Raw genomic sequence first — 27,838 nt, forward strand, 5'->3', positions numbered from 1 at the left:
TTGAAACGTCTTTATTCCACCCACCCAATGCTTGACTGAGAGTCTGGGCTAGAACTCAGTTCCCTCTGCATCAGAAAGCCCTGCTTCACTGAATTCCAGAGTCCATGGTTACTGCTGAAGTGACTGGTGCAACTGTGTCCCCCAACCCTTTATACAAGCCCTGAATCTTCTTCTTTGGGATCATTATCCTCTCTTTTTCTCTAGTTTCCTGCAGTTTCACTACACCTTGGTTTGGGCCTTTTTCAAAGCAACTGTCCCATTAGTTAGTGGGCCTGACTTTCAACCTAGAGACTCAAATCCTTCAGTCCTGGGAGATGGTCTAGCATTGTTTCTTTGGTAACTTCTCTCTCTCCATCTCCTGTTGCTTTTTCTACCTGGTCCTCCCTGGGCTAAATTTTGAGATATTCTGCACCGATAATCTAAATTCCCGACCCCCTCTCTTTCTGTCCTCTGGCAGATTTCCTCCGCTTGCTCCTTCATCCCTCCATCGACATTCTGCCCCCACCCCCTATTTACCTGGGCTTCTCGGTCCCCAGGAGCCCCCCGCACGCTCTCCTCCCTGAGCTCCGGATGCACCATCCGTCCTGCCGCCGAGCCTCTTAGCTTCCCCACACTTCCATCTGCTTTGTCTCTTGTATCTCCGGGTTCTCTGATCTGTCTGTGTTGGTCTGTCTTTCATTTTAAAGGCATTTGCAAATGTCTATTGAGTCTGGGCCGTCCGCTCACACGGACAGCGAGTCACAGGAAAGCGGACGGCACCGGCGAGGACGGCTGCTGGACCAGACGTCCGAAGGTCAGCTTCCGTACAGACCTTTCTTCTCTGACCAGAAAGTGCCTTCTGGGAGGAATCCTTCAGTCTTCTGGGCGCAGCCTTCCCCTCCATCCTCCTGCTTGTGGTAAAGACCCTGCTATGCCAGTGACCCCCAAAGCCAAGGCCTCCTCCCCCATCGGTTTTACTCTGGCCTTCGGATGGAGAGACGACGCAGTAGCTGGATGGGAAGGCAGTCTGCTGGAGGCTACTACTGCTTATAAAAGCTTTCCACCCAATTTGTTTTCAGCCCAATTTTCAATGCCGCCTCAGAACGTGCTAGAGCCCCTCATGCCTGAGTCTGCTGGGGGCTGGGATACAGGCAGCTGCGTGCTTCCCCTCGGCCGGCCCCCTCTGCAGGTCCAGCAACTTAGATACGAACCCGCCCGCTTCCTCAAAATCTCATCGACAACGGCTCTGCCAGCCCTTCACTCATCTCTTTGTCCTCGCGCACGTCCACAGGGCTTTATTCCTTTACTGTCATCTCAGTGGAATAAAAACATCCGTTTCCTCATCTATTTCCAGATGAAAACTGGGCTTTATTCATAAAATTACACATCTACCAAATGGTTTTTCCAACTGAATATAAAGTCTTAGCTTTTCAGCAAAAAGAAAAAAGCCATAAAACTCAAGGCCTTTTATTTAATTCTCTCTGTAGCAACACTAGAAAACACTGCTGAGAGCTTACAGAAGACCACTCACTCTGTCCACAGCCTGGAAGACTGAACATTGTTAGGATTCTGATTCATCTACAGAGTCAATGCAAACCCAGTCACAACTCCAGCAGGTTTTATGTAGAAATTGATAAGTTGATTCTAAAATTTATTTGTAAATGCAAATAACCTAGAATAACCACAGCAATTTTTAAAAGCAAAAGGAGAAAGCAAAATTGGGACTTTATATGATTTTAAGACTCACCATAAATCCACAGTAATCAAAACAGTTTGGTGTTGGCGAAAAGATATAAGATATATAAATGAAACAGAATAGATTCCAGAAATAGAACCAAACATATATGGCCAATTGATTTTCAACAAAGGTGCCAACGCACTCAGTGGGAGAAAAGAAAGTCTTTTTTCCTCTATCTGTACAGAAAAAAATGAGCATCGACCCTAATCTCACACCATACACAAATGTTTCCTTGAAATGGAACACACAGACCCAAATGTAAGACCTAAAACTATGAAACTTCTAAAATAAAATATAGGTAAAAGTGTCTGCAGCCTTGGAGGAAGCGAATTCTCATACAGAAAGTACAGAGCACTAAAAAGTTAACAAGTTGGACTTCAACAAAATTAATAAATTGTTACTCATTGAAAGATACCATTTTAAAAATGAAAAGACAAGCCAAGCCACAGACTGGGAAAAAAATATTCGCAGTACATGTATCATACACAGGACTTGACATGTATATAGATAGTCAGGGAAACTCAAATTTCTTCCACAATGAGATACAGCTACACCCATCAGAATGCCTAATAGTTAAAGTGGTTGACCAAACCAAGCGCGGGTGAGGGGCAGAGCAACGGGACCTCTCACACATGACTGTGGGGAGGCGAATGGTATAATCAGGTTGGAAAAGAGTTTCTTTAAAAGTTACACGTGCGCCTCCTATGGGGCCAATCACTTGCGTATTTACTCAAGAGAAAAAGTGCTTCTATGAGAGGACCTGCACGTGTATGCTCACAGCAGCTTTACTGTAAGAGCCAAACGCTGAAAACTGGAAACAATGCAAACTCTATCAACAGGTAAATGGATGAACAAAGTGTGACATAGCCATACAATGAAACACAAAAATACAAAGAGGCGTAAGGAAACTTCTGAAGGTGAAGGAAATGTTCATTGTGCTGACATGCCCAAACTGATGGTATTATAAACTTTAAATACATGTAATACATTGTACTTTAATTATTTCTCAATAATCTTGGTGAGGGCAAGAACTAAAACCACCACTTTCATTATTTAATAATCAATTGCTAAGATGAGAGAAAGAAGGATATCTTCTTAAAAAAATCTGCTTCCAATGAGATTTTGACAGAAAAATAATGGTTATAAAGAAGTTATTATATACTTGTGACTGACTTAAAGGTTAATAATTTTCCAAAAAGTTTGTCTTAGAATAGAAAATCTGCTTGATTTTACTTAGTGTCACCAATTCAACTCTGAGGCATAAAATTTCACTGTATTTCTTGAGTACCAGGGTCAAAGATACACCCTTTATCTCCAAGAAATTATGGATGACTACTAAACCTATCAGCCAAATGTTGGTTAATGATGAACAGCAAACCAAGATTTATTTAAAGTTGGGTCGTTACGACACATCTTAGTAAAAACCCTAAGAAAAAAATCATTAAAGCAGATTTTACTAAAATAAAATTGTTACCTATATATATGCAAAATAAAAACTGGAAGGATATATATCAAAATGTTAATAGCGCTTATCCTTTGGTATTAAAACTATAGAGGATTGTCTTCAATTTGCCTTTTTATACTTTTCTTAGTTTACAGCAGGAACACATATTACTCTTGTAATGGAAAGGAGAATGTTGTTTCTTATATATATTTATGCATGGTTTCAGTTTACCAGATTCTAAGTGACACAGTGTGGAGAAATTCAGCCTAAGTTTAACTTCATTTAAAGACTATCTTTCCATTTAAATGCAAAGTTCTAGCACGTGTAATATGGGTAAGTACCGACGTGGCAGGTACTCACGCGGGCAATGCAATAATCCTTAGGATTTTCTTTCTCCAGACCGTACTTCTCTAAAGCTTCAGCCACAGCGAAGTCTGCAGGATCTGTGGTAGACAGCAGGATCGTCTTGTAGGGAATATTTGGTTTTAAACTATCGGCATAAATTCTCAATGTTCCACCTGAAAAAAACATTGTGACATCTTTGATCACAACTTTTATTCCAATAACAGAGATCTGTATACTAATTCTATCCCCACTTCCTGGTAGGTGACACATACTGGCAGGGACATGCTGACCCAGTGATCCTGTGCTAGACAGGGTGAGTAATTCTGTGTGACTAGGCTGTTTCTGTCCTCCCTTCAAGCCTACGCAGTTTTTATAATGACGAACTGATGTCCACTGTGGGTAAAGGACAGAAAGGGAAGAAACCCCGGAGTCTCTTGAAAGTGCTGTTCTTTCTTTGATTGCTTTCTCATTGCCTTACCTATACAGCGTTAGACATCTACTTTCCCCATTTCCGCTACTTCCTGACCAACAATCTGAAACTTAAAAACCCCAAACAATATTAATCCCACTAAATAACTCAGTTTTTTAAAAAGTGAACCAGAAATCAGGACATTTCAGGTGCTGGAGTCCAAACACATTTCATAAGGAACCTGCCACCAAGGCACTGGGCTCTATATACATTTCCAGGTGCTGCAAACCAGAATGTCATTTCTAGCTGTGAACTCATTTGGGAGGAAAGAAAGTCAACTAGAGCAGAGCAATTTGGATATCCTTAGCTTTTCTTTTTGTTAGTATATTTCTTTTTAATGCAATCCTACATATGCTATATTACTGACATTTTTGGTGTCATAATTTGCTTTTTACTTATGATCTAAGATTTTTAAGCCCTAAACTCTTAAGTCTAGCTGAAAGACTACTGGGGGCAGGCAGGCAACTCAGGCAAGGGGCCACAGCCCCATGCTACGTGCGACCTCGGGGAGGCTTCCCGACTTCCTTTCCTCACCTCTAAGTTAAAGAGCTAGATTAAACATCTGTGGATCTCTTGAAGCAAATTCTAAATTTCTAGGACTCCTTTTTGCCTCTTCTGAATTCTAATGCAGTGATTCTGGCTACTGAATATTTCTCACGCCCTCGTTTTCAGTAAGTCGGGCACACCCTGCATTGTGACAACTTGACTACAATAAAATAATGCTGGTCTTTTAAGAATAATCAGCAGTGACACGGGGAGGGGGGAGGGTAAGCTGGGACGAAGTGAGAGAGTGGCACGGACATATATACACTACCCCATGTAAAATAGCTAGCTAGTGGGAAGCAGCTGCATAGCACAGGGAGATCAGCTCGGTGCTTTGTGACCACCTAGAGGGGTGGGATAGGGAGAGTGGGAGGGAGGGAGATGCAAGAGGGGGGAGATATGGGGATATATGTATATGTATAGCTGATTCACTTTGTTATACAGCGGAAACTAACACACCACTGTAAAGCAATTATACTCCAATAAAGATGTTTAAAAAAAAAAAAAAAAAAGAAGAATCAGCAAGCCCAGGCTGGTATTAGACTGCGGACCTGCTGACACAGGCCAGGGGTCAGGCTGTCTCCAAACTCACAGGGATTAAGGCCCCCCCACCGCCCGTCCCCCCCCCACCGCCCATCCCCCCCCCCCCCCACCGCCCGTCCCAACGCTGAGGACGCAGCACAGACTGGTCACTGTCCTCGGCGCCAAACAGCTTGCAACCTGACTGCGGGGTCGAAATCAGGGGGAGAAAACGAACAAGAAACAACATGAAGACATAAAATATGATATCAGAAACACAAAACGTAGGGGAGGGAAGTAAAAAATGCAGATCTTTTACAATGTGTGTGAACTAAATGACTACTAGTTTACCACAAGTAGATATAGATCAACATATACGAACCCCATGGTACCCACAAATCAAAAACCTACAATAAATACACAAGAACTAGAAACAAAAAGACACAAGAGTACCACTAAAGAAAATCATCAAAATACAAGGGAAGAAACAGAAAGAAGACATGAACAGAGAAGTACAAAAACTAGCAGAAAACAAGTCATAAAATGGCAGTAAGTACATACCTATCAATAATTACTTCAAATGTCAATGGACTAAATGCTGCAATCAAAAAACACAGGATGGCTGATTGGATAAAAAACCACAACCACCTATGTGCTGCTTACGAGAAATTTACTTCAGGGCTAATGACCCATACAGACTGAAAGCGAGGGGAAAGAAAAAGGTATTTCATGCAAGCAGAAATGACAAGAAAATGGGGGTGGCAATACTCCTATCAGACAAAATAGACTTTGGAGCAAAGTCTATCACAAAAGACAAAGACGGGCATTATAAAATGATAAAGGGATAAATACAAGAAGAATACTCAATTCATATATATGCACCCTATACGTGAGCACCTAACTATATAAACAAATACTAGCAGACATTAAGGGAGGAACTGACAATAACACATTAGTAGCAGAGGACCTAAATCCCACTTACATCCATGGACAGATTAATAAGTAAATAAATGGATACAGTCTAATTTAAGAGGTTTTTAGTTTAAAAGCATAATACCATAGTATCATCACAACAGAAATACATACCTCCCAATTTCCTAAGGAAGGAGAGATAGAAGAAAAGTTAACATTTTAAAATTCTACCATCGACTAAAATCTGTTTGTATAAATATACATTTCAGTTCTAAAATTAAGGGAGGATTATTCCCCTCTTCAGAAGATGAAGAAAGAGTGGCCCACGGAACACAAGGGTCCCTACCGGAACCAGCTCCAGACTCCGTGTCCTAGCACTCCACACCTCCAAGGCTGTTCACAAGAAAACTGAGGCAGAAGGGCTGACTCCCAAGGGCATTCTGAGGTCAATTACACTTGGAAGACATCAAGAAAGTAAATACATCTGAGTGTTGAAAATACTTTATGAGCTCTGGGGCCAAGGCTTGTTACAAGTCGTGACTTCTGATGTGCTGTGAAGTGAGTCAGACAGATCTCTTTAAGTACGTCATCAGAACTTGGGGAACCAATGCTCGGGTTAACAAGACAGGAAAATTACAGACTCGGCTGTTACTCTCAGGGAACCTTACCCACCCGTGACAACATTCTTCACCAACCTGAGAGCTAAGCTAACAGCCTCAGTAGGTTATAAGGATAGAGTTTTCTAAGTTGTTTATTAAAAACCAACCAACAGGACACTTGAACTTACTATATTTGACTGCCTTAATATTAACCACAAACAGCTATTCTGCCAACAGTATCCAGTTTTTTAGGGTTTCCTAGGAGCTTGTACAGAAGAATGTTCCTTCCACCCAACCATCCCTGTAACAGACAAGCTCTACTCTAGTGGGTGTTTTGCTGTTTCTTCCCCTAATTCTCTGGAGGTTATGTTCCTGTTTTCTCGGCCTACTTCCCAACAATGGCCGTGTATTACCTGTATACTTCCTACCTCCACCAAATCTCTTCCATGCCCACGATGTTGCATTCCCAAGAACAGCTTGCTCCCGAATCTCTCTCTCCACCTGGCACCGCTGACTAGTACTCCGCCACCGAGCTGGCAGCCTAAAGGCATCCCCCCGCACCACGCCGGCCCCTCCCAAGACACACAGACGATGCCCGTCTTCTCCTCCGGATGCTCCTTCATCCACAGACCCACATCCATCCTGCTCAAAGCAGGGCGTCATCCTGAAGGCCTCCTCTCCTCAGAAAACTCAGGCTGGTGCTGCTTCCAGATCATCCTCTCTCTTAACATCGCTCCCGCTTTTCTCTCTTCATGGCCACTGGCCCCGACTGAGCTCAGAGACTCGGTCCTGCCGGGGCCACACAAGCCTTCGAAGGGGGACACCTGCTTCTGACCACAATTCCCTCAAGTCAACCCTCGATTCTGCTCTCAGAGTAACCGCTCCAGATTGGAGGCCTGGGCTAAACTGAAAGCGTTCTCAATCCCTAGCTTAAAACTCTTTCAGCGGTTTATGAACCGATCGTATCAAGTATTTCCATCAAAGTACCCCCATTGGCACAGGAAAACAAATGTGGATCTCTGGGGACACAGGCGAAGTTACCTGCAAAGAGTTTCCTGCTTTATCTTAACAACATACGTAACGTTGCATCCTGACCCACATTAAAGACACACTTTTTATAAAAAGATTTTGTTAGGTTACTTATAAAAACAGACACTCTAAGCCAGCTATCCGTAGTCTGACTCACATACCCCTGAGCCTACACTTGAATATCCCTCAAGGGGCCACTGAGGAGGTTACTTCCGGAACGACGCCAGACTCCTCCCCGTGCTCGGAAGCGCGGTCAACACGTGGCAGGTACCGCTGAGCGTTCCTCTCGCCCTTCCTAAGACTTTTACTGCATTTCTCCCTCCTCACCTTTGTAGTTTCTCCCTCCTTTCTCCTTACTTTCTTTTTCTTGTCTTTTTCAATTCCTGATTGAATAAGACAGAATATATACAAACAGATAATCATTTAGGTCTCAAAAGCCATCTATCAAATTATTTATAGAACTAATAAGTCTCTCAGTGTCCTAGTTTTTTTGAATCACCGATACTATAATTCCCATGAAACGTATAATTAAGACTCAGTTCACACAGGCACAAAGGGTCAAAACAAACATGTGACGCTAGAGAGACAACCAGGTTTCAGGGCCGGCTCCCACCGTGGCTGGTGCTGTATGACACGCCACCCTAACACAAAGCTCTGAGCGAGCTCACAAGAAATGGGGTCACCAGCAATCTCTGTCAAGTGGGCAGAATCAAGCAACCACGCATTTCAGAACCATGGTCCACAGACTACCTCGTGAGTGGAGATAAGGTAAGAGAGACCACTAATAAAATAGAGAATAACGCCGCTCCCACGAGTATGACGCAAGTGAGGGCACAGCTTCCCCTGACAGATCCAACCTGCTGCCACATAAACATATCGGATAATAAGAGGGTCTGGATAGGGACTAACACCCTTTGACTCAGCCTTGGAGCCGAGAGAATGGCCCACAATTAAGCAACCTTCCCAACCAAAACTGCTATAAATCCGGCTTCAGAGAAAAGCCGCCAGTCCCAACACTCAAACCCTAAAACTAGTGAGTAAGCTAGCAGGTGCGCAGCATGCAACAGGGTGACGCTCCGCCCTTAACTGCTTGAGTGCAGCGCTCCAAAAGAGCCACAGAGGCGATGACTTACCAGGTCACACATCTTTAGGAAAGCCTGGATCAACGATACAGCCTTCTAATACAATGATTTTTTTTTGAAACAAATGATTATGCTATTATTTTTTAACAAGTAAAACGACTTTATTTTACTTGCTGAGTATAATTACAGGTTAATTACAAATAATAGTTTTATATCAAATGGCTAAAAATACACAAAACCAATTTATAGCTCACAGAGTAGTCATGTGTTTTAACTTCTCGTTTTAACCTTTATTTCCCTCAGCAATACAGGGTGATCTCCAGGAAACATCACAGTGGGACATGTGTACAGGATGTTGCCTTTGATTCAAGGGGTCCACAGGGACAAAAAAGCTGGACTTCTCTAAATGTACCTTGTTAAACAACACTAAATTTTAAAGAAGCAAACCTTCAAAGTCAAAAGGAAAATAAAACAAATAAACTTAAGTGCAAATCAATGTGGGTATATAATCACATACACAGGAATCAAATATGCGATTTCAAACACAGCACAGATTTCACAAAAGGCTTAAAATGTTTTCAGTATCATATTGTTATTAATAATAGCCCTATTTTGATTTTGGTATTATAACTGATTAATATAATTATGTTGTAAATAATTATTCTGTTGTTCTTAGGAGGAAGAATTTCACCTTGAGAAAAGACACCCAGATTTTCTAAAATCAAAGTAGTAAAAAACCAAGTATTTCCTAAGCTCTGTCCGCTAAACAGGCTTAGAAGCAAAGACTAACCAGTAACAGGGAGCACTGCTAGCAACCAGATACTCATCCCAGCAAAAGGAGCAGGAATCCTCCGGGGAAGAGCCGACTCCTAGGCTGGGGCAGGAGAGCACGAGGTGAGCAGACACCCCATCCTACAGGGAAGCTCTCAAGATCACTGGGCCATGTCACAGACTCGGGTGCCAGCTGGATGACAGCCCCGCTGGCTCGAAGCGACCATTCAAGAATCAGCAAGGTCAATAACCGCGACAGATGGACAAACATTGAGAAGCTTTATATCCATGAGCTTATTAAAATTTTACAAACCACTGCTCACCTGCGGATGACACTAAGGTGAGTATTTCTGTCCCACCGCCTCCCACCAAAAACCCCAACCCTGTATCTGTATCTAATCAAGGAAAACAAGAGGAAAAAAGCGGTAAACCGCACAACAGGATGCCGTCAGCAAAACCTACAAGACATTCAACCTAGGGTTTTAAAACAAACCAACAAATAAGCAAAAGTGAGAGGTAAAATACAAGAGAGGAGAGGGGACTTTAGAATGAAAGACATAAAAGACAAATTAACCAATTGCAAATGCAATATTTAGGTTTTATTTGTATCCTGACTCAACTAAAGGAATTATCTGAGGCAATCAGGAAGATCTGAACAATGACCAGGTATCTGATGATTTTTAAGAAATTACTGTCAATTCTTCTCTATGTGATAATGGTACTATGGTTTGCTTTATTTTTGTTTTTGCTTTTTTAGAATTGTTACCTTTCAGGAAAATGTATCAAAATATTTATGGATGAAATAATGAGAAAGTTGGGATTTGATTCAAAAATAACACAGTCTGGGAATGAAAGCAATATCTGTAGAAGCAGAGATGAAACGTGTTAATTATGAAAGCTTGCTTGGTAATAAACACATGGGAAGTTCATTATATCTCTATTATTTTGTATATATTTGACATTTTCCAGAATTAAAAAAAACAACAAAAAAACAGCCACACTGGGGATAAATACGTAACTAAACGTACTGAAGGCAAAACTGACTTTGCACCAGACGCACGTGGCGCCCACTTGCTATGAACAGGCTACGTCACCCATTAACTGTACTTATTCAAGGCCTCGTGCATACATAAAAAGGATCATTAAATTAATAGACTTCACAACAGATATAACAGAAAAACAATTCAAAGTCTGCACCTGAATCAGGTCGCCCATCTGAGCTCCGAAATTCCTGCATTCTCTTTTCCAGTTTTTGTTGTCTCCGTCGTTTCATAACCACCTCGGGATTAGAAATTGTTCGGGTAAAGCTAGTTTCAGGCATGTCTTTGTAAACCTCAGCAGCCAGTCGAGAATTTTCACTGTAAGGAAAAAACGGCAATCACAAGATTTTTTAAATTTTATATTAGAAACAATTATACTGAAATCATACAAAACTCAAAATGGCAGATGTTATTTGGCTACATAGTTCTGCCATGTACCATTCACCATGTGCTAATTACTACGGATAAAGAATAAACTTCCTCTCAATACAAGCTAAAATACTGAACTAAGCAGAAATTTATAATTACAATTTTATAGTGAGTTTCTAGAACTTAATTATTGAGTATTCATTAATAAAGCTAGAAGAAAAATGTATAAATTATACATTTCAGTTATCTCTACCACGGTTATCTTAAAATAGACTAAATGAGGGATACAACATGCCAACCACTAGAAATAAAAGACTGAACATACTTTAGTTTAGTAAAAATCTGTCTTCAAATTACAGTAAATCTTGAAGAACTCAAACAGCCTGATTTTTTAACAACTAAGAGATTTACCACCATTCACTCTCTTGAAGCTAAAGTTTTAAAAGGAAATTGCTCCAAAAGTTCCTATAACAAGTCAACTGTATAGAATGATGAGTTGAAAACTAAATATTTAGGTAAGATTGATATGCTTGACTAAATTTTGATAAATATACTTTAAGGATGCCATTTTTTTTTTTCCACACACACACACTGTATTTTATTTTTACAAGAGATAGATAGACTGACACCAAGCATTGTACATGGATGACCACAACAAAAGCAACAATGATTGCAATTACCAAACATGAAACACACTTATACTATGTCATAACATTGACATTCAGTCCAGTAATCCTCCACTGTAACAGCTCCTTTACTTTGCAGTGAAAATTGATTTGTATATTCTTTTCCTCTGAGTCCTTGTGGGATTTTTTTTTTTTTTTAATTCAGACAGAAAGTCACAAAAATTATACTCATCCTCATCAGTTCACTCAGTCCCATGTAATTAATTTCTTTTTTTTCATCTTGATATTTTGTTAGCACTTTTATGAGTTCATCAGTTTTTCATTAGAGTTCTGAAAATGCTTATTCATTCAGTTCAGCAGTACAGTCAGTTACCAGAAACCTGTACTTGTCAGAGTCTTTTCCATGAATTTCTTGAAGATGAAACTCTTTTATAGGAACATATTTGAAGGATGCCATTTTTAAAATCATAAAATAATTTCATTAAGTCACTCAAGCTTCGAATCAATCAAGTTAAACTTAACTCATTTTAAGTAGCTCATTTCCTTAACACAAATAATTTATCCCCCTATAAACTAAATAGAACAAACTGTAGCCGAAGTTCTGAACTCTGCTTTTCCTTGATATTTTTCATATATGCACAATCTATGTATACAAGTTCTTTCTCTTGCATAAATACACTAAGTAGAGCCTTACTATGTAATACTATAGTCAAGAGTTCATGTGCATCCCATAGGCATCTCTGCCTAACAGATTAATATCTAAATCCATTTGGATGCACTCTACAATGGGCTCAAATTCCCCTCTAAAATAAACTCCCTTCACCGACAAATGGTTAATATCCTCAAGACACACACAACACTTAGAATCAACCAAAAAATGGAAAAAAGACTTGAAGAGGTCACCACAGCAGCAGCAGAATATAAACAGTTAATAAACGTGCAGAGCGACATCTACCTTGTTAATGATACAGTAAGCTCGAGTTATTGAAGGTCTCACATACTGCAGAGACCGTACTCTGCTCTGTTACACTCAGCAGTACTAAGGGTATGGAAATGAGAGGGCACGTGGGCTGTGGAGACCTTTCCAGGGGCTGTCTGGCAACACAAGCATCCCAAGGTGTCTCTGAGCCATTCTTCCAGAACATTTCCTTAGGAAATATTCACCTGAGTCCTCAAAATTGTAAAAACAAGGATATTCACTGGAGTATCATTTATAATACCAAAAAAACTCTGTAAACTATCCACAAGTACATGAAAAGGGCTGGTTTCATAAATTATGGGAAAACTATATGATAGAATACTGCACAATCATTTAAATTATTTAATATGTATGTTTTTTGGTGAAAAAATATATATTTTGACTATGTGTATTTATGTGAAATACATATAATTTTAGTGGAAAAATGTCATGTGAAAAGTTCTGGTTTCAAAAGACTGATTATACTTGTTTAAAAACTCTCTACATAGATATATGAAGCGTACATATTTGTGTCACATAAACAAACTACGGCTCTCTTTGGGTTCATACGTGACAAGAAACTCCTTTTCCCTTTCTGGCAAATCTACCTACTCTGACTTTCTAAAATAAGCTGTAAACAGAATACTACGCCATCAACTCCAAGGCAAGGAAGAGGCCTAAGAGAAACCACGGTAACAGAATGAACTGAACTGAACGCTGACGAGGCCGCACCGAGGCCGGGAGGCTCCGCGTGAGGAGGAAGGCCAGCTTCCGCTCACGTCTCCTTTCCGTTACAGCGAAACACAGCGGTTTCCCTTATTCCCTCAGCTCCGAGGTCAGAAGCTCAAACCCCTCCAGACAGGTAAAGACACCGGTGATGGGGTTGCTGGGAGAGAATAAGGAAGCGGGGCGGGCGGGGGCTGGAGTGAGCCTGATGGTGCATTCGAGCCTGAAAAGCGAACACCAGCTTTTCTCACTGGCCTCGCCAACCTCTGATCAGGTGTTAAGCGTACCCGAGGTGTCTAAGAATCCACTGCTGCCTTAAGGACCAAAACAACGGCAATGAGAAGAAAGGCCAGGCAGAGGTGAAGAGCACCCTGACACCCACGGTCTCCCCAGGAACAGCAATACTGTCCGTCAGGCCGCATCTTTAAGAAGACCGAGCACCGCGAGGCCGGTTCTGTGAGCAACGCGTGCTGCGCAGTCGGAGCCCCACCGGCTTCCCTCGACGCCGCGGAGCCAGCACACGCCCAGCGCGCTCCACTGACACGCACCCTCTTCGGCCTTCACCTGGTAGCTCAGTGAGGTCCGCTGCACGAAAAACACTGGGCTTAGAACACAAAGAAACAGGAATATTTCCTAAATTAACTTACGTGTCATCCCCATGGAAAGGTCTATCGTCTCGATCAGACGCCTGCCTCATTGCCTCTTTTTCTCTCTTCTTTTTTTCCTTCTTTTCTTTCTTTGAGAGAGTTCTCTTGAAGTTCTGGATAACACCTTCTTTTTCCTGCTTTTCAGGTCCGTTACTTTGAGCCTTCTGATAAAAGTAACATTATCACTACACTGGCTATGACACAGAATGACATAAAGCTGTCTATGGCTTAGCTAACTTCACCTCACACGCTGCGGCCAGAAACAGAGCCACTGGAACAGGGGAAGGTCTGGGCTGAGAAATGCTCTTTGTCTCGATGGGCCGGCAGTTCCGTGAGTGTACTGATCAAAACTTACACATTCAAGATCTCATTTCACCGTGTGTAACTTTTATCTTAATTCAAAACTAATAACCAAGGAAGCAAACACACAAGAAAATCCAAACCCAGTTAGAAAACTGGGGTTGGAATCACACCAGTTTATTTATTATTTTTAATAAATAAAAATCCAAATAATTTACATGAAGTAACTTAAATAAAAGGAAACTAATGAAAATATGGAAATAACTGTTTGAATCATCATCTACTTTAAATATGTCTTCTTTAACTTCAAAAGAAATGTTAAGAGTAGCCCTAATAAACTGGCTTTTATGAAGCAAAGTTATAAGTATTGTGTTTGTGCAAAAACTTTTAATTTCTTTTCCAGATCGTACTTATTTGTTTCCTTATTCTTAATTTATAACTTGGCCTGCCAGCCGATGACACAGAGACAGATTATTTTTTATATGACTTCACAGGTTGGCTGGTAAAGAATCACGGAAAATAAAAGATTATCTTATTGGGAAAGAAAACTGCCCTCTGCTTTGTGAGTGAGCATCTCCGTTTCCCTGCAAGCTACTCCAGCACCCTGCTGTCATCCTGACCCCAGAAGAGTTCTACTACATAGCAAGCAGGGTCTGTGGCTCTGTGAAAAGGTACATCAGCTGACAGCATGGTGCAGAAACAAAATAAAACATGGACACACACACACACACACACACACGTTTCCATTCTTGTATCATATGTATTCGCCACAAAGGCAATAAAAGTCCCTGGAGCGCAGGAACAGGAACACACAGGACACGGCACAGACAACGTGAAAACCGCTGCCGAAAGTAAATAATGGTACTTTCCCCTCAGTCTGCTGGGGCCAAAAATTAAATACAAGATTTTTCTCAAAATATTCTTAACCTCTGCATTTGCTCTCACTTGTCAATACTGAATTCTAGTGTAAGAGGCCACTTGACTTAAAACAGAATTATAATTATTTTAAAATTGTATCAATATTTCATAGTATTCCACATAAAAAGAACAGTAGCACAGGAATTCCAGACATCCTACTACCTGAGAAAGTTTTAGACTCACTCCATTTCATCATCCAAAGAAACTCAAGAAAGTTTACTAATTTCTAACCTTACACATATAACATGAAAAGGGTCTTAAATATGCCTTATTAAGTTGTATCTAAAAGTTCACATATAAATAGGTTATTAAAGTTTTATTTTCCCATCTGATTCTTATTAAAACCTATTTTGACTTTATAATTTAGGGAAAAAAACCTGAAGCTGATTTGAACATTAAGCCTCTTAGGAACAAAAGCTTACATAACTCTTCTTTGAAAAGGAAGGAGTAATATTTTGGATTATTCAGTGAAACAGAGGATGAAGCAGGGAGAAGCTGGGCTACTTTTAAATTATGCTCCAGGACGGGGGTAAAAGGGTAGTTTCGGGAGAGAAGCGAAACAGAGAATGAAGCCCTCCGACACGACACGCGGTCAGACACAGGCCAGGCACAGCACGGCCGAGACCCAACAAGGCCTCACCTTAGCAGGAATGGCATCGTTCTCATTCTTAAGAACAAATCTGCCCTCTCGATCATCCTTATTCCAATTCAACTGCACAACAAGGGGTTTCTCGTCTATATCCAATCTTCTTTCTTCTTCACAACATGAAAAGAAAAAAAAATAAGCCCTGGTTATCTAATGGCACTAGCCAATACAACATTCTGATACACATTAAATTTTATAGACAAATAATACCTAATTACCTTGATTACTTACCGATAGGCTGAAGTGTAATTCACAACGTGAAGTTAGAGTTCCAGTGACTAATTCAGTATTTTGGTGCTACTGTATGTGTCCTACCACGTGTCCAGTGCCAGACACGGACCAGGCACAGCCTCCTGACAACACTTAGAATCTAACCCAGAAAATAAGAGAACTACACATGGACTAGAAAAAAGCCTAAGCAGGGCTTTGCCATACGTTTGTCTCTATAAATCAAATTCTCTCACATACAGCTGGAAAATACGGAAATGATGCTAGTATCACACAGACGTCCCACGGATCCACGGGATTTTCCTTCTCATGTTCACGTTAAGATGCTGTCAAGAAACGGCGCCACCGTCATCAGTCTGGAGGCGATCGCTGCGCTCTCCGCCCTCCCCCTGTACCTGACCCTCGTCTCCAAATCGCACGCGCCTCGACCCGCACAGCCCCTCCCACCTTGAAGCACCAGCCTTTTCTCTGTCGATGAAGTGCTATGTTAAGTGACTGCTCCCTTCCTTATCAGAAACCTGACAAGCCTCACGGCAGCCCACTGAGGGCCCTACACAGCCTGACCACCTACTAGAAGCTGAGAGCTGGCAAAGACTACCCAGGTACACGCACACAGGATGCACCACAAGGAGGGCAGCAAAGACAGGAAGCAGTGAGACCAGAGGGGGTGGATTACAATGGTACAGGAAGCAAGAGTCAACGGGGCAAACTGAGAAGATGGAGATTTACAGAGGCTTTTAGTAAATATTATAGGTAAACAGCAGTGTTAATGATCAGAATACAGGAGAAACAAATTCCAAGTCATTTTATCAACTGAAAATATGAGAAAAGAGTAATAAATCACATACTGGATCAAGAAGTTTCAAATTCCTGCTGCAAACCAAAATTACCAAGTTGTTCATGCTGCAGAATTTGCACTAGATCAAAATCCCTCATGGCATATTTTTTAGAGAACCAATCTTAAGAACAACTAAGTCTAAATCATAAAAGTCAAACGAAAGCAAGGTGAGCTGCCCTAAAGCATACGTGCCCAACAACTGCACGCAAATATAATTAGGGCCCTGCCACAGCTTTGTAACTTCAGGTATCTTCGGCCTTACGTTAGAAGAGCAGAACCCTTTTTACCTTTCCAGTTGATCTCACACAAGGAACCCTAACGCAGAGAAGGGATGAGAGCGGCGCTCCCACGGTGCCGGGCCAGCGCTCTGGCTCACACACCAGCCGTGGCGTCCAGCGGCTCACTGAGTAGCACGTTACATTTCCAGGGAAATGAGCTGCACCTGCCGGATGCGGCAGGAGCTGCTGGTCCCCACCAGGTCGCGCACTGTCCCACCAGGGTCACGTCGGGCTTCCCACGGCGCTGTAGAAACAAGCGCTGCCCGCAAACCAATGTGAACAGGAAAGGAGGGCACTGCCCCCGCCCAGGAGCTGGGCAGGACCCAGGAGGCACACGTGCCCCGTCAGGGAGCAACTGTGATTAAGAACGGAATGAAATTTTCAGTTTTCCTTTCATTTGATCTGCTATTTTTTCAAACATCCACCAAGCTGTTAAAGCATAAATCCTGATGAACTTGTCTGAATCTATGCAGTAAAATGACCTGTTAGGTATTTCCTTTGGCCTAGGGATGCCACTAAAAAAATTACTGACACACTAAGGGCTCCGTGACCCGAAAGAGATTGAGAACCTGCATGCCAGGGCCTGCTCCTGTCTGAGACCCTGGCGGGGTACGAAGGTGCAGAAGGCTAGCCTAGCCTAGTGGTCACTACAGGGGCGGGGAAAGACACGGAACACCTCCTTCTTTACACACCTTCCTTGCGTTTTCATCCCTTACAAGTAACGTATTTTACTTTTTAATTAAAAACAAATCTAGCAAAGAAAGTTTAAAGAAAAAATGTTCTTTAAAAAAAATCAAACCCATTCCATTTTTAGATCTCAAATCCCAATCTTAGATAGCATTCCAAAGACCTCACTTGGCAGTTTTCAAATGACCCAATGGTGCAGCAAGAAGAGGGCTGAAAGTGAGAAATACTTTCTTCCTCTTTGTAACCTATTTAAAAAGATTCTGAGGTAAAAGGAGAACTCAACCTCAAAAAAACATCCAAAATTGAGACCATCCGCTATTGTCAAATTTAGTTTGGGTATTATTTATGTAGGTGATACCCTAGTAACCTTAAAAGAGTGATAAACAAATACAGCCTACCTAATACAATACTGGTAGCATTTGGTGACACCTGAATTCCACACACTACAAAAATTTTAGCCCAATTTCAAACGTACAAAGAAAGCTGTACTTTTGAAGATAAGAAAAATAAATTATGTTCAAACAGGTTTTGTGGCTGAAACTTAAACAGGTATTCAAATTGGGCTTGTACTATATACAATCCTTTGTTTACTGCATTAACTGGAATTTGTTATTTTTTTTGTTTAAACAGGTGACTCAGTACTTCCAAAAGCACTCAAAAAATTTTATAAATTTCTACATTTCTAATCAGTTCAACTTCAATTGCCATGTGATATATAGGATACTTGCAGAAATTTCAAATTTTAAAACAAGGAGAAATTACTAACTACATAAGAGAGTTTCCTCAAGATGCCCTAATTGTTCCCAAAGAATAACGTTACTGTTTCACATTACAAAAATATTACAGCAAGTATGATTAAAACACTGGGTTTTACTCATAAAATACTGTACTCATAAAACACTGGGTTATCATTAATTGTAATATTATAATCTATGCAGAAGAGTTACATGAAATACTTCTCCAAAATTAAGCAGCTTACTGTATCATCAATGTATGTGACAGATCTGCTGGAGAACTTCAGTTATGAAACGTTATGCTACTTATCTTTGGAGAAGTGAGCATATGTAAAACTAATCTATTCATTCTAACTCCCAACAAATGCACCTGCTAGGAACTTATGAGGACATTTCGCAGACATACTCAAGTTTTGCCAACCTGTTAACTGCTTCCCCAGCCCCTCCAGAAAAAGAAAGAGGGGGTCAGCAGTAAAGCAGGGCCCCCGGGACAAGTGACTGTGATAGTCTCAAGATGAGCATATATGGCCGACAAGCCCCATCTGTGTCCACTGACCTCCGCTGACGTGCACTTCATACAGGGAGTACTTGGGTGATGACAACATCCGCATGTCAGGGCGGAATTTCTCCGCGAGCGTTTCCAGCACGTCCTGAGTGGTGGCGGTACTAGACACCCGGATACATTTTGTTGCAAAGTTCCCAGCAGCTTTATCTTGAAAATAAAATCTCATCACTCCATGGAACTCCAAATCCTAAAAGGAAAACAAAATGATACATTTTTGGAAAAACAACATCCTAAAATGATGTCTTCAAATTTAATTATGTGACTTGGGACGAGTTATTTACAATCTGTCTCCTCTTACGCGTCTCAAGTATAAGGTAACGGCTGTAGAGCACCTGACGTCAGAGTCTTCAGCAAGCGCCAGGCACACCCGGACAGGCATCGTTTTATCATGTCTTTATAACAACCCAGTGAAGTAGATACTATGATCAAACCCAATTCTCAAGATTTGGTCATTAAAACTCACTAAGTTTGAGTGTCTTGCTCAAGCCGTTATGTAGCAGATCCAGAATTAAACCCAGATCCACTGAACTTTGAAGTCCATGCCTATCTGTCCCTGAGGTCCCATCCCATCCTGAAATTACAAAGCCTAAATGAAGAAGAGACTGTTCTAGAAGCCAAGGGGAAACGTTAACCCCAATCCCACCAGGAATGTGAATAAATGGAAACTCAACGTTAGCGGAATGTAATTGTAAGTCATTTTCAATATGAACTACTTGCCCCAAATCAACAGACACTATTTAGATTTTTCTTAAAACCTTACTTCTAGAGAAAAATTCGACAGAGTGTCAACCAAAGACTACTTCAAGGCAGGCTGAAGCCCACGCAACTGTGGAAGGCTCCTTCCCATGGCTTCCTTTTTTTTTTTCCTTTTCAATCAATTACGAGATGGTTATTTAGACCCTTTGCTATCACCATAATAATAAGACTCAGCAGTTCACATCCCACAGACTGGGAACCATCGCATCAGAGCGAATCCGTTTTTGTTTGGTAGGTTACACTTTATCCGGGGATGCGAGAGGATGAGGCCCAGGGTTCCTGTGTACCCCGTTATTCCCTTGAACACAGAACAAAGCACAGCTCCCCGCAAACTTCCGAGGAGCACCTGCAACCCCGAGGTTGTGTCCGGCCTCCTGCACCAGAAAGCCTCGGCCGGGGCGCTCCTCAACGCTCGCCTTTCTCTCCCCGCCACAGGCGACACACCAAGTCTCTCCACCTGCAAATGTACCCAGAATCCATCCAACATCTTGCTAAAACCCAGCCAGATGAATCAGTCCGCGCCTTCTTCCCTGCAGTGGCTTTCGCTCTCAGGCGTCAAGGTTTTCCCGCGGGGCTCAGGGACCACCACAGTCAAGCTTCTGTCCATGCCCCACTCCACTAGCCTAACCTTCCCTGAAAATTACAAACTGACAAGTATTTATTTGAAGAAAAGTAAGGCAAATGGAATATTATTGATAGAATGGGGTTAATGGTGTAACCATACGAAAGTCAAACTTGAAAAACGAGACTATAAGGCACGTTTCTAGCCCCGAAGCTTTTACTGTGCTCGCCCAGACCCTGCCCACTGGGTCACCCGCCCGCCCTGTTCCCCCTGCCCCGGGGAGAAACACAGGTAAGTGAGCATGTGTGTCAGAAGAACACCGCTGAACCACAGACTCTGGGATGAAGTAGGGCCACACTTAACAGGGTGAGAGCTGAGAGAGCTTAATGAATTAGGAGTCTTCTTTGTCTGGCTTGGGCCAAGCAGCAAAAAAAATTAGGCTGATATCCTTTAAAAATAAATATCTCCATCTCGATGTTAGTCTGGCAACCCTAAAAGCCGTAAGTAAGGATGCACGGGAGAGATGCCCCTCAACTCAGAATCTGTACGCAGGTTCCGGTCAACACCAGTAACAGCCAAGGCTCACTCGGCGCGCGCTCTGCCCCGGGCACGGCACTCAACACTCTCTACATGGCTCCCTTGGCCCCAGGGTCCCCCGGGGGCCCAGCCCCGTGAAATCACTCAGGGACCCCCATTCCAGGTTTCACTCCTCCTACCGACCAACCTCCTCCACAGGCCCCAAGGACAGCACTTCAGAAAACAACACTTAGTCTGGAAATCTGGTTACAAACATTTAAGTTTTTATTACGGGAGTCACATTTTTATCCCAGAATTGCGATCCTTTCACCACCGCCGCCCTGAAATCATCTTTACGCTGCCCCTAACAGTCTCCGCTGAAGGCCCACCCTTACACCTCTCTAAATTACCCTCCGTAGCACTCAATCGTTTTGATAACTGGGTCGTTCTAAATACATCGTGTGTGATGAGAATAAAACAGCTAGATACACCTACAGGTCCCAAAAGACACGAAAGCACCAGCTTCTCTGAGAACTGTCAACAAGTAATTCCCAACTACCAGATACTGAAGGAACAGAGGCAGCATCTGTGGCTGAGAGGGACTGCCCACCCCAACTGGGCAAGAACACAAAGGAAAGCACCTAGAATGACCAGATCGAGGCAAGCCTGGAGACAGTCTCCCGTATCCTTGGTCACCCTCATGAAAGTCCCTCACATACAGATTACTACCCTTCATAGGTAAAAAGAAAACTACAAATATTAACCCTCCATTATTAATGTGGTTCAGCAACTGATCTTATATAAAATGTTGAGATAAAAGGTTTTTTTTTAAATAGAGTAAACCCAAGGTTACAGATACAGTTCTCCAGCAAGCAACAGCTGTCTACAGAGAAGTAATAATATTTCTACTGATGTTTTTAAAGAAAAAATTCTCCAGGTCTGTTGAGCCTAAATAAAGCAGTCAATAAAAACTACCTTTGATTTAATTTCATTTGCACTAAATAAGTATTAATAAATAACTATTAATTTAGTTTGCCTGGTGACCTTGACATCACACAGGAACATGTGAGTAGAGTCGTAACCGGGATAGTCCCTTAATAAATTAACACATTAGCATTCTGTTCGATTATTCAGCTAATTTTGTCTGGTGTGAATAAGTCCACAGAATTTTATCAAACCTGAGAATACTGCTAAAATCAAGTTCTTGAACCTAAAAATTGGGCATGTAGTGACCAAACTAACACACAGTAATAACTGTAACTAATATATATTATGGTCTACCATGTGCCAGATACTGACGGTTCAGCATTTAATTCCCCAAACTAAGGGTTAGGTACTACCATCATCCCCACTGCACAGGGGAAAAAAGAAAAAGGAGGTCCAGAGAGGCTAAGCACATGAGCTACAATCACACAGCCACCACGTGGCCGGGCTGCAGGCACCAGAGGAGCCCCGGAAGAAACAAGGGGACAGCTGAGTAACCGAGAGCGAAGGTTCAGAGGGGCTGCAGACCTGGACAGCACGTACTCAGCTGCAGGTGTCCTCACGGCCCCCACTCCCCAGGGGCCCAGCCCGGCGCAGGGGGACACCCGGGGGAGGCACAGCGGGGCAGAGGAGGGCAGGCAGCCCGGCGGAACAGCTGCACCTCTGAGGGAGTCTGCATCACCCACGTGGGCTCGGACGCCCTCAACTACAGAGTGCAAGCGCCAGCAGTGCCTGGGCCCCTTCCTAAGGTGACTTCCTCTCAGCCTCTCCACAGACGGCAGCTCCTCTGAGATGAGGAACTTTCATTCGTAGTTCAGGTCCTCCCTCGGTCTCTAATGCTTCACACATAAAAATCAAAACACATTTGAGTCAAAACTTCCAGCAACAATGTCTGACGCCTCCAGCTGTGGTTGTCTGTTCTCACCTGATCAGAACTCTGAAAAACAAAACTTTACATTTGCAATCAATAGCCAGCTGGAATTCCGATGATGCTGCAGCCAACACGGCTGTAATTTTATAAAGGCAAGTGTTTCCTTAAAAAAGGTTCCTCCCTCCTTAGTGTTGGCTACACCTATTACCCAAGAGAAAACAGCATTTAAAATAAAAGCACTGGGACGCCGCTGGGGGCGCAGTGGTTAAGAATCCGCCTGCCAATGCAGGGGACACGGGTTCGATCCCTGGTCTAGGGAGATCCCACATGCCGCGGAGCAACTAAGCCCGTGCGCCACAACTACTGAGCCTGCGCTCTAGAGCCCGCGAGCCACAACTACTGAAGCCCGCGCACCTAGAGCCCGTGCTCCTCAACAGGAGAAGCCACTGCCATGAGAAGCCCGCGCACCGCAACGAAGAGTAGCCCCCGCTCGCTGCAACTAGAGAAAGCCCACGCGCAGCAATGAAGATGCAACGCGGCTAAGAATAAATAAATAAATAAAAGACTTGACCTTAAAAAAAAAAATCTTTAAAATAAAAGCACTGCTGCAGGGCCTCCCGTATCTGGGTGAAGTGCTGCCTGCTGGCAGTGAGTTTTCAGGGCGAAACTTCTGTCTGGAGCTGGCGGGACAGCAACCACTCCCCTCTCGTCACCTGCGTACCGCGTATCCATCACAACAGGTCAGCGCGGAGGGAACAAAAAGACAATGTAGCAATCACTTGGTTCCTTTCCTTGATGGTTACTTTTCCTGACAGGAGAACACCTTTCTTTTTTTCCTCAAGGTATACACTCACCTTTACATAAAGTCTTCCCTGAGAAACAAGATCACTGACGATTACTACAACAGAAATGCAATACCACTTGGGGTTGTGTCAACCACTCTGAAACAAAAGCATTCTCATGTTTATCAGAATACAACAGACAAAAAAAAGAGAGAGAAGGCTTATTATGAAATTACATACTAAAGCGCCAAAGCAAGGAACCAAGAGTTAAAGATGAAGACCTGCTTTTAAATATTTTATCAATATCTCATTAGTTAATGACATTGATAATCAATCGGCCTTCTTATGCAAACAAGCAGAAACTCACCAGAGCAACCGCAAACCTCCTTTGGCTCAAGCTAATCAGAGCTACTTGCTCTAAAGCTTCAACAGGGCAACCGGGCTCCACTCAGGCTTCTTCTCCCCACTTTCAGCAGTTATTTGAAATCCATGTCTTAGCCTGTAGCACAACAATGCTACCTGCAAACGGGTAGTCAGCTTCCCAACCCTCATGGAGGGCACAGCCACTGACAGGACCACCGCATTATCACACACACACACTATTCCCAGGGCTGGTGCCTCCAAGACAGGGGCAAAATGTTAGAAAAGATACAGCCGTGCCTTCAAAACACACATCACTGTACATAAACCATCAACAGCACAACGGCCATCTGACTCACGTTGTTAAAAACAGGAATAACACTTGAATGTCAACAGGTTAGGTAGAGAATGGAAGAAATACTTGAATATGGGTTTCTGCAATCTTACTTGTATAAACACTACCTTTTAAACTTGTATGAACTATTTTTTAAACCAGTACTTCAAGAATACTTTTTAAAATTACATGCATTTCATTACCTAAAACTTTTGCAAGACAAATACTCCTGAAAGCTTAAAAGAACTATCTGGAAAGTACCTTCACCCACCTCTGCCCACGGCAATCATTTCTGTTTCATCACCCGGCCTCCGCAGGGCCCTGTCACCGCGTGACATAAACTGGCCGGCAGGCACACCTCACTGCACTGCACTTCACAGATACTGCAGTTTTTACAAATTGAAGGTCTGCGGCAACCCTGCGTTGTCAGATGATGAATGGTTAGCATTTTTTAGCAATAAAGTCTTTTTTAATGAAGGTATGTACACTGTTTTTTCAGACATAACGCTACTGTGCACTTAACAGACTACAGGATCATGTAAACATAACTTTTATATGCAACCGGAAACCAACACAAATCCGTGTGCCTCGCTTTACTGTGGCATCTGGAACGGAACCCACCGTGTCTGCAGCGGGCCTGAGCCGTCATCTGAGAGCAGCTGCTCTGACCCAGCAATCCTCACCCAGGAACAGTTTATACCTGCACACGTCTAACTGGTCTTTATAATAAAATGATTTCAGTACATCTTTCTGTCTGAAAATAAAGGCAGAATCTCTAACACATCACAAGGCACACCTGTTGGATGTGAGCCAACTACTGTTCTCCTAATATCTTGAGGCTAGTTTACCAAAGCTGAGGAAGACCAAGTCCACTGAAAATGGGAAAAAGTCATCTTTCAGGATAAGAGTAAAAGTTTTCTGGACTAAAAAACTGATGGAAAACACACACGTCCCACAGAGAGAACACACGCAGATTGCCACTTTTAGGAACTCTAACAAAAATCCATCCAGTATCCAACCACGTCAACATTATAAATAAGACAATCCTCTGCCAGAAAACACAGCCTGCCATGAAAACCAATCAGCCAGCGTGTTTTTTTTTAAAGGCCACGGTAATCACTACCAACATTATCTACTTAACAACTGCCTGCTCACAGTACAAGACCACGAGCCATGAAGTCTGCTGGCTTCCAAGGCAAGTTCCATCTGTGCTTCCGTGAGACTCCGATGGACCCGGAACTCTACCCGCCCTCAGTCACCATTATAACGGGATCAAAAAGTCAACGTCTTCCCCACGGTCCTCTTAGAATTTTTAATCTGTATTTGAATACCTACCACACAACATACATTGGGGAAGCGAAAGATATGATGACTTAAAGAACACATTAAACCCACAGGACCAAAGAGCAATAATCACAAATGTGATTAAAGACCATTTTTATTTCTCCTGTAACCTTTAAGTACTGCGCTTGTACAAATGTAAAGTGCAACACAGAGGTAAACAAAACAACCCTCAAAGCCACCTCTCTAGTCGGGGGTCTACCCGACTTTGCCATGGATCCTTCGGCAGTCTGCTGAAGCCTATGCAACTGTTCTCAGAATAAAAATGTTAAATGCATAAAATAAAATACAAAGGATTGCAAAGTGAACAATTACATTAAAATACAATTATTAAAATATTTTTAAAACCTGTGACATAGTAATATGAGTGTTCTTTATTAACATTAAATAAGGCCTAGATCTTATTTTATGCATTTAAAATTTTACAACTCCAATTTTGAAGTAGATATGAGGATAAACTCATAAATGAAGAAAATGCTAAATTTCAGTTAGAGGCTAATAAAATTTACTGAAAATTAAGATGTACTTATTTTCTCATCCACGTTGAAAGATCCCATGGGATGCATTCATAGACCTCAAGTTAAGAACGCCCTGGAACGACTCCAGTGATAACAAACGCACCATCTAGCCAAGCAACGGATGCTTTCTTTGTGCAGCTCGACAGCTATAAAGTACCGCCTTATACAAAAGCAAGATTCATCTCATGTCGCTTTGCCAACTGCTTAACTTCGCCTGTTGTTGGTATCATTTAGAGCTGTATTCAACCCGTGGTTTATGAATGATCATTCTTTTCCATTCACTGATGACGTGAAGCAGGGCAGAGTAAATTTCCCAGGCACCACGCGCTCTGGGCGAGGAGACTTCAGCTCCAGGCGTGCTCCTGTGCACGCCCTGGGCTCCTAGGAAAAAGGCACTCCTTTCTCACTACCGGTCACGGTAAATGGGTTTAGATGGAGAAAAGGGCTTCTGACGTTTTGGGCTGGATTGATTCCTCGCTGTGGGAGCTGTGCTGTGCTCTGCGGGCTGCCTAGAACATACCTGGCCTCTATCTACCGGATGCCGGCAGCACCCACCCAGCTGTGACAACCAAAAATGTCTCCAGATACCTGCACAGACTCCCCAGGGGATAAAACTGTCCCGGTGGGGACCCATGACTCAGAATAAGCCTGGAACCTCTTCCACATCGCATTCTAATTCCCATTCATCCAAGTGTTCTCTTTCCTGGGACATAATCCCAGATCCACTTACTACTGTGTTCACTGCTCTCCTGAACACATTCATGTTCTAGCCTCCAAGCCTCAAACAGTTTCCAGACTTGATCACAGAACTCCAGGTGTGTCTAACCAGCTGCAAATATACTGCTAATTCTAATACCATACCTGTAATGAATGCAATTTAAGATGACATTAGCTTGTTGGAGACCACCTAATACTGCTGTTTCACATGAGGTTCCAGTAAAATGACAAGTCTTGAGTCACTGCCCCATTAGTCCACCCAGTAACCTTTCCCCAGCTTGGCACTAATCTGTTAAACAACAGCCTTTGGGTAAAACTAATCACCTGGTTCCTAATTCTTCTCACTGTACTTAGATCCAGCCCTTAAACAGAAGAACAGGATGAAAGACATTGTTGAATTCCTTGATAAAAGTCCAGACACATCATGACTAATGCATTTCCTTGATCTACAAATCTGGCAGCCCTACTCTCTCTCTCTCACTCAGGCACACACACAAAATGACATCACTGTATCCACTGAGCCACGCTGGTTCCTGTGAATGGGATTACAAAGCTTTCCAACCCCAGGATTCAGCTTCCTTTTCAGTCTTACCATAATCATAGAGAGCATTCCTATGAATAGTTTAAGTTCATCTCTACAGTGTTAGTATAAATAGTTTACACATTGCTTTTAAAACTTGTGTAATAAATAAACATCTTTATGGAAACCCACATTTTAAAAATTATAGGTGTCATCATAAAGCAATTTAAGAAATGTTAATAAACTTGTCTACATAAAAATAAACTTGATGGGACTTCCCTGGTGGCACAGTAGTTAAGAATCCGCCTGCCAATGCAGGGGGACACAGGTTCGATCCGTGGTCCAGGAAGATTCCCACATGCCGTGGAGCAACTAAGCCCGTGCGCCACAACTACTGAGCCTGCGCTCTGGAGCCCGCGAGCCACAACTACTGAAGCCCGCGCGCCTAGAGCCCGTGCTCCACAAGAGAAGCCACCGCAATGAGAAGCCCGCGCGCCGCAACGAAGAGTAGCCCCCGCTAACCTCAACTAGAGAAAGCCCGCACGCAGCAACAAAGACCCAACGCAGCCAAAAATAAAAATAAATTT

General features: G+C 42.5%; 1 protein-coding gene across 14 annotated transcripts in view; it reads right to left on the reverse strand.

Moving 5' to 3' along the window:
* Nucleotides 1-27,838, reverse strand: part of AFDN (afadin, adherens junction formation factor) — a 134,847-nt gene that overhangs the window by 76,365 nt on the left and 30,644 nt on the right. For 6 of the 14 annotated variants that reach the window (XM_057527532.1, XM_057527531.1, XM_057527526.1 and 3 more), the window contains exons 2-6: nucleotides 18,982-19,177; nucleotides 15,655-15,770; nucleotides 13,797-13,960; nucleotides 10,628-10,788; nucleotides 3,522-3,679 (exon numbers count right to left, since the gene is read on the reverse strand). In XM_057527532.1, coding sequence (XP_057383515.1) covers nucleotides 3,522-3,679; nucleotides 10,628-10,788; nucleotides 13,797-13,960; nucleotides 15,655-15,770; nucleotides 18,982-19,177 — 795 coding nt within the window. The remainder of the gene's footprint in view (nucleotides 1-3,521; nucleotides 3,680-10,627; nucleotides 10,789-13,796; nucleotides 13,961-15,654; nucleotides 15,771-18,981; nucleotides 19,178-27,838) is intronic. The other 8 variants (XM_057527534.1, XM_057527533.1, XM_057527529.1 and 5 more) reach the window with 3 other exon arrangements.

This window comes from Balaenoptera acutorostrata, chromosome 14 (genome assembly GCF_949987535.1).
Source record: "Balaenoptera acutorostrata chromosome 14, mBalAcu1.1, whole genome shotgun sequence".
Lineage (NCBI taxonomy): Eukaryota > Metazoa > Chordata > Mammalia > Artiodactyla > Balaenopteridae > Balaenoptera > Balaenoptera acutorostrata.